The sequence below is a fragment of the Chrysochloris asiatica genome, unplaced genomic scaffold (genome assembly GCF_000296735.1).
Source record: "Chrysochloris asiatica unplaced genomic scaffold, ChrAsi1.0 scaffold00506, whole genome shotgun sequence".
Classification (NCBI taxonomy): domain Eukaryota; kingdom Metazoa; phylum Chordata; class Mammalia; order Afrosoricida; family Chrysochloridae; genus Chrysochloris; species Chrysochloris asiatica.
The window spans coordinates 315,728-323,451 of record NW_006409024.1 but is presented as its reverse complement, the minus strand read 5'-3'; the positions used below and the strand labels follow the sequence as shown (position 1 = coordinate 323,451).

Sequence of the window (7,724 nt, the reverse complement as noted above, 5' to 3'; positions counted from 1 at the left end):
GGGCTCTGGTTCATAGTCAAGGCCATTTCCTGGGTTCCAAATGTCAGCAGGTGATCAAGAAAGGGGCCTCATTATATCCTCCCATGTAACATAACACATCAGAATTCAACTGAGACTTTCACTTCTAAAATAAACATCTGTGCTACAATTTTTTAGAAGGCAGGGTCATAACTCAGAGGGTTTCCTTATTTAAACCACTGCTCCATCATTAGGCAAATTGCATTTTCTTTTTGAAGACCAGGTCAACACAGGCAGACACTGCCAGCAGTGGTTCACGACCACACTTACTCACTGCTATACGAGCAGATCATGAAGAAAAGAAGCAAGAGAGCAGGTTCTTCTGCCTCTGGAGCCTGATGTGGCCAAGGGGCCAGGGCTGCATCCATGGCCTGTCTCTAGAGGATAAGATGGGGGTTTTAATCCACTGAGAGGCCCTGGCTTAGCCAGAAAGTCACACTGTCCTACTCATAAAGGATCCACAGTTGCCAGTCATAGGAAGTTCTCTTTTTGACTTTCATCGACTATAGTTTGCAGGTTGAGCTCACTTTTCAGAGAAATCTCAGCATTGTCTCCATTTTGGGGGGCACTGTGTTTTTGGTAAAACCATCTCTGTTGGCAAATGCGTATGGCTATGGCAGTGACGCAGAGCAAGATAAATATCACAACTGCTATCACACCTAGGGAGGGAGGAGAAAGGAAAACACAGAGTCAGAACATAAATGTTCATTCTGGCCTACCTAAATCCTTACTAGACTATTCTACGTATATATATAAAAAAACAACAACAACAAAACTCATTGCTATCGAGTTTTTCTGACTCACAGTGTGCTAAAGGGCAGGGTAGAACTGCCTTGTAGGATTTCCAAAATCTTTACGAAAGCAGACTGCCATGTGAGCAGCTGGTGTGGTGGTGGTTATGTGCCGTGGAGTCGGAACCGATTCATAGCGACCCTGCACAGGGTTTCCCAGGCTGTAAATCTTTACGGAAGCAGAAAGCCTCGTCTTTCTCCCATGGAACACCTGGTAGTTTCAAATTGCTGACCTTGAGGTTAGCAGCCCGATTCGTAACCATTACGCTATGTGAGCAGCTGGTGGATTTGAACTGCTGACCATGTGGTGAGCAGCCAAACACTTTACCACTATATATATACACACACACACACACAAAAGGGGGCTTCAAAAAGTTTGTGGAAAAATTCCATTTGCTTTTAATTCCATTTTCCAATGAATTTTCATCCCTTCAAATATGTATATTTGTTGATATATATGTGATATATGATATAAATTTTGAGGGCAACTAATAAAGATTAAGTATTTCTGAATCCCTACAACCTTTAGTCATAACTGTTTTATGTCTCCATTCTAAAGACACATCACAATTATATTTCAGTTAATGCCTTCAGGCTTAAATGCAGAAAAATGTATCTGTCCTCTTAGACCACATCCTATATAGGTAGCTATGAGTCAGAATTGATTCAACGGCATTTAAGAACAACAGACCACATCCACACTTCATGGTAATGAGCAAGTGGGTTTGATTATATTCAAATGTTGTTGTTGTTGTTAAGTGCCATTGGGTCAGTTCCGACCCATAGCAACCCTATACAGGGTTTCCAAGGCTGTAAATCTTACGGGAGCAGAAAGCCTCATCTTTCTCCTGCGGAGCAGCAGGTAGTTTCGAACTGCTGACCTTGCGGTTCACAGCCCGATTCTAGAGAGTGAGTAATGCTACCATTGAGAAATTAAATGTTACTGTATAATTTAATAAAAATTGTATTTTAATGATGTTCATGTACAGTGATGTGACAGGCACAGCATAAATCCCTATGATAAACACAAGCTTTTAAGGTGGCCCCATCACCACTGTGTTTACATCCTTGGGTGATCTCCTTGCTTAAGAGTATAGGTGGGGCCTGTGCTTGCATCTAACCAATGAAATATGGCAAACAAAGGTCAGCTTCTCATTGAATCTCAGCTTTCTGGTGTCAATTAGCTACATGAACCTCTGAAACTACTGCCCTGAAATAATCTTTACACCTTAAATCAGAATTATCCCCTGTAGTCTTCTTGAGACTAAAAATAGTGTAGCCTACCTAATCAAGGCCATCTATCTTGAGCATTGTGCTCTTTCAAGATCCATCTACATGAGATCAAACTGAAAACAGTAACTCAAAAAGATTAGACTGGAACCTTAAGGGGTAGTGAGCTTATGTTAACAGGAGAGACCACTCAGAAAAGGAAGGTGAGAATGATTGTAAAACTCAAATAATGTAATCAACATCTCTAAATCACACAAGTACAAACTGGAATTGGTACATGTTTTGCTGTCCATGGTCTCTGCAATAACAAAATATATCATTTTTTTGTAAACGGCAAAGATAATGGAATGTTTCTGATTATGTGGCCATGATGAAGTGCATAGTTACGTGAGACTGTAGCACGCTTCTTGCTGTTGTTGTTGTGTGCTGTTGAGTTCTTTCCAACTCATAGCGACCCTATTGCACAACAGAACAAAACACTGCTCCATCCTCACAATTGTTGCTCTGTTTGAGTCCATTGTTGCTGCCACCACCACAATCCATCTCATTGGGGGTCTTCTTTTTTGCTGACCACTTTACCAAGCATAATGTCCTTCTCCAGGGACTGGATCCTCCTGACAACATGTCCAAAGTATGAGACACAAAATCTGGCCATCCTGGCTTCTAAGGAATATTTGGGCTGTACTTTTCCCAAGTCAGACTTGTTTGCTTTTCCGGTAATCCATGACATTTTCAATGTTCTTCTATAACACCATAATTCAAATGCATCAATTCCTCTGAGGTTTCCCTTATTCAATGTCCAACTTTCACATGTATTTGAGGTGACTGAAAATCCCACAGCTTGGGTGAGTGTAACTTGTCCTCAAACTGGTATTTTTTCTCTTGAATACTACAGAGGTCTCTTGCTGCAAATTTGCCTAATTCAATACATTGTTTGATTTATTGACTGCTGTTTCCATGAACATTGGTTTATGGAAGTAATTCATTTGTGGAAGCACTGGATCCGTGCAAAATACAGTCTTCAAAAAGTTCAATCTTTTCTCTATCCATTGAAATGATGTTATTTATTGGTGAGTCCACTTGTGAGGAGTGTTGTTGTCTTTATACTGAGGTGCAATCCAGTCTTTGATCTTTGTCAGTATTTCAAGTTCTCTTCCCTTCCAATAAGCAAGGTTATGTCATCATCTGCATATTGCAGTTGTTAACGAATCTTCCTTCAATCCTAATATCAACTTCTTCTTCATATAGTCTGGTTTCTCAAATTATTAGCTCAGCATACAGATTGAACAAGTATGGGGGAAGGATACAACTCTGGTGCATCTCTTTGCTGATTTTAAACCATTTAGTATCCCCTTGTTCTGAAGATAGTACAACTGACCGGACCTGCTATAGATTTCACATTAAGTGTTCTGGGATTCTTTTTCTTCACAATGTTATCCTTAGTTTGTTATGATCCACACAGTTGCATGCCTTTGCACAATCAATAAAACACAAGTAAACATCTCTCTGGTGTTCTTTACTTTAAGCCAACCTACATCAGATGTCAGCAATTATATCTTACTCAGATGGTTCCAAGTTCCACATTATCTTCTGCATCTGAGTCATTAGTATCTAATGTATCAAATCTGTTCTTGAGATGGGCAAATTCAGGTCAAATAGATTCAGGTCAAATAGATTCAAGGCCAAATTAAGGCTCTCATGGACTTATTTTCATTTTCTTCAGTTTCAGTTGAACTTGCATATGAGCAAATGATGGTCTATTCCACAGTCAGCCCTTGGTCTTTCTTTGGCTGATGATACTGTTTCTCCATTGTTTCTTTCCACAGATACAGTCAATTTAATTGCTGTGCATTTCATCTGTTGAATCTATGTGTATAGTCACTGTTAAATGTATTTGCAATGAATAAGTCATTGGTCTTGCAAAGTTCTATTGTGATCTGCATCACTGCTTCTATTACTAAGACCATATTTTCCAATGATCGTTCCTTCCTTTCTTTCTAACATTTGCATTCCAATCACCAGTAATTATCAATGCATCTTGATTGCAGGTTTGATAGGTTTCAGTCTGAAGAAATTGGTAGAATTCTTCAATTTCATCACCATTGGCTTTAGTAGTTGATGCTTAAAAATAATAGTGGATTTAACTGGTTTTCCTTGTGTGATTGCTGCTGATAAGTGCTATGGAGTCAGTATGACTCATAGAGACCCTGTATAGGGAGTAGCTGGAGGATTTGAACCACTGATCTTGCAGTTAGCAGTCCAGCGTTTACCCTATAGTGCCACTTCAAGGCAGATCATGAAATGCTCTTTTTGATGATGAATGTGACCCTCTTCAATTTGTCATTCCTGGTATAGTAAACCATATGATTATCTAATTCTAAATGGTCAATATCTGTCCATTTAAGCTCATTAATACCTAAGATAGGACTCCTGGTGTGGTGCTGTAGGATCAGCACTGGACTACAAACCATAAGTCAGCAGTTGAAACCCACCTCTGGCTCCTCAGAAACCCTTTATAGGCTTGCTATGAGTCAGAACTGACTCAACGGAACTTAATAACAACTACAATGCCTAAGATATCAATCTTTATGTGTTCACTTTCATTTCTAATTACTTCTAATTTTCCTGGATTCAAACTTTGTACATTCCACATTCCAATATTAATGACTGTCTCCAGCAGTTTTTCTCTCATTTTGAGTTGTGCCCCATCAGCAAATGAATGTCTTGAATACTTTGTTCTGACTATGTCATTACTGTCAACGCTACTTTGAAGAGGCAGTTTTTCTCCAGTTATATTTTGAATGCCTTCCAAGCTGAGGGGCTCATCTTCCGGTAATATTTCAGACAATAAAAATGTTTGCTGCTCTTCATAAGGTTTACAGTGGTTAACTATTCAGAAGTAATCTGCTTCTCCTTCTTCCTAGTCTGTCTTGGTCTGGAACTCCACTGAAACCTGATTACCATGGGTGACCCCACTAGTATTTAAAATGCTGGTGGCATAGCTTCCAATATCACAGCAGGACAAAAACTACCACAATATGACAAACTGGCAGACAAGTCATGGGGCTGCCTGGGAGCCAACATTAAAAGATCTCAGGTGGTGTAATGCTTAGGTTTCTGTGTCAACTTGACTAGACCAGGAATCCCAGACGTTTAGTAGTTGGGATGTGCTTATTCCTATGGTGAAACCTAATACAGGCACAGCCAATTAACTGAAGGGACGCTTCCTTGGCAGTGTGGCCTGATCCCAATGCACACTTGTGAAGGGCTCACTCTCTTCTGCTGGGGACCTGGGATTCTACAATCTAAGATAATAAAATTCTCTCTCTCTACATATATGTTTCACTGGTTTTGTTTCTCTAGCAAACCTGGCCTAGGACATATGGTACTGAAAGTGGGGTTTTAAAGAAACAAAATCATAAGGATGAGTTTTCTAAATTGGTTCTCAAGTCTGACTAATTTTAAAGGTACTGATATAGGGTGGAGGCATGTCTGACCTTCACTTCACAGGACTTGGCCTTGATTTTGAGTTTGGTCCTCTTTCCCCCATGTGGAGTCAGAGGAAGTCAGACATGGCCACTACTAAGTTTAAGCTGTTGGAGCTATGAGCAAGATTCATTGTAATGGCTCCAGATCTATGATATTGTGAGGTTTTGTGGGAGAAAGAACAAAGGAGCATGGGATAAAATATTTCAGCACAGGGGAGAGCAGCAGCTTCTGGAGTTGCATGTGGTGGTGGTTATGTGGCATGGAGTCTGTTCTGACTCATAGTGACCCTACACAGGATTTCCGAGGTTGTAAATCTTTATGGGTACAGAAAGCCTCATCTTTCTCCCATGGAACAGCTGATAGTTTTGAACTGCTGAACTTGAGGCTCCCAGCCTGATTCAAAGAGCTCTTTGGAGTTGCCTGTTGTTGTTAAGTGCCATCAAGTCGGTTCCAACCCATAGGGGCCCTGGATAGGGTTTCCGAGGAGTAGCTGGTGAGCTTGAACCACCAACCTTGCAGTTCAAATGGCTTTGCAGTCTGGTGCATTAACCCATAGCACCACACCAGGACTCTGGAGTTGCCTGTAGTTGATGACTAATGAGTTAGAAAGGATAGCTGATACTGGGCCTGCGCCCACAGGAATCCACACAGCCAAAGGCCTAACACCATATGCATATGAATAGGATTAGCCCAAGGGAGAAATTTGAATTTGGGTATTTTAAGGTTTCTGTGTTTATCTGCTTTAGGAATTATTGGTTTCTTCTACCTATTATTGTAAAATAGACACACATCTGTGATAAGAATATTGGGAATTATGATTACAGAGAGCTAGTAAGCCCTCCTTCGGCCTATACTTGAAAGGATTACTAAAAGGGGAGTTAGAATTTGCCCTGAAAATTCTGGCTTTTTGCTTTAAGCCATTGTAGAGCATGGGACTTTAGGTGGAATCCTGAGCCCCACCCAGAATCTTCAGAATTAGTACATTTGCATTTGAAAAGACATGCAGAGAAACCCAGAATGTTGGTGGATGTGTGCTGTGGCTTCTGTTCAGACTCATATATAGAGTTTCAAAGCTTCATTTTTCTCCTGTGGAACATCTGGTAGTTTCAAACTGCTGACCGATTCATAACCACTATGTTAACAGAGCTCCTGAGAACTGCTGGGAGTACAGGAGATTCAAGTGGAGGGGGAAAAGCAGACATTTGGTGTTTTGCATTTCAGAGGCAGCAAGGCAAGGAAGGAGACCTGGGAACTGAGCAGTTAGATTTCATTTCAGGAACAGATGATTCCAGTACCATCAAGAAGGAACAGCATTAGTGGGATCCTAACCTGGAAAAGTGGTGACAGCAGACCAATGGCAGAGGCAGTGGCATGGAAAGACAGAGCAGCTTTTGACTCAAGGCCCATGGATTGTGTAAGTCTGTGTGCTTAGGAGCAGGAAGGAGGCTGGCTTTCAGATTGTGCCCTTTAGACATTTAAATGAATATATACATATTTATATTTTATCTTGTTTTGTATGTGTGCATCAAATGGTTTTGCTTTGTTGATTTGGAATACTTATGAAAATGGGGCCAGTGCATTTTCGGTTGTATCTGTTTAATTAGATCATGTTAGGCACAAGGATGACTTTACAATTTTCTTTATTTAGAGAGAATGCATATTGTTTACAGGTTTTGAGTTGAAAAGGGTGGACTATAATAGCTAGGTTTCTGAGTCAACTCAATTAGGCCAGGATTTCCAGAGGTTTATCAGTTGGGATGTGCTTATTTCCATGGTGATGAAAACCAATACAGGAAGTTAGTTCTATGATGAGCTTCTATGAGCAGCCAATCAATTGAAGGGATGCTTCCTCAGAGGTGCAGCCTGATCTCAATATAATGGACATGCATGAGGGACTCTCTCACTTCTGCTGGGGACCTGGGACTATACAATTGTAACACAATAAATACATATATATAGATACACACACACACACACACACACACACACACACATATATATAGGAGCTCTGGTAGTATAGTGGTTACAAATCGGGCTGTGAACCGCAAGGTCAGCAGTTCGAAACTACTAGCTGCTCCATGGGAGAAAGATGAGGCCTTCTACTCCTGTAAAGATTTACAGCATCAGAAACCCTGTTCAGGGTCGCTATGGGTCAGAACCAACTCGGCGGCACTTAACAACAATATATGTATGTAT

At 40.7% G+C, this 7,724-nt stretch overlaps 1 protein-coding gene across 1 annotated transcript in view; it reads right to left on the bottom strand.

Moving 5' to 3' along the window:
* Positions 1 to 489: 489 nt before the first annotated feature.
* The window catches only part of CNTNAP3 (contactin associated protein-like 3), a 243,023-nt gene continuing 235,788 nt past the window's right edge, over positions 490 to 7,724 (bottom strand). Inside the window, exon 22 of the mRNA XM_006877478.1 lies at positions 490 to 677. Within this exon, the coding sequence (XP_006877540.1) occupies positions 490 to 677 (188 nt within the window). The remainder of the gene's footprint in view (positions 678 to 7,724) is intronic.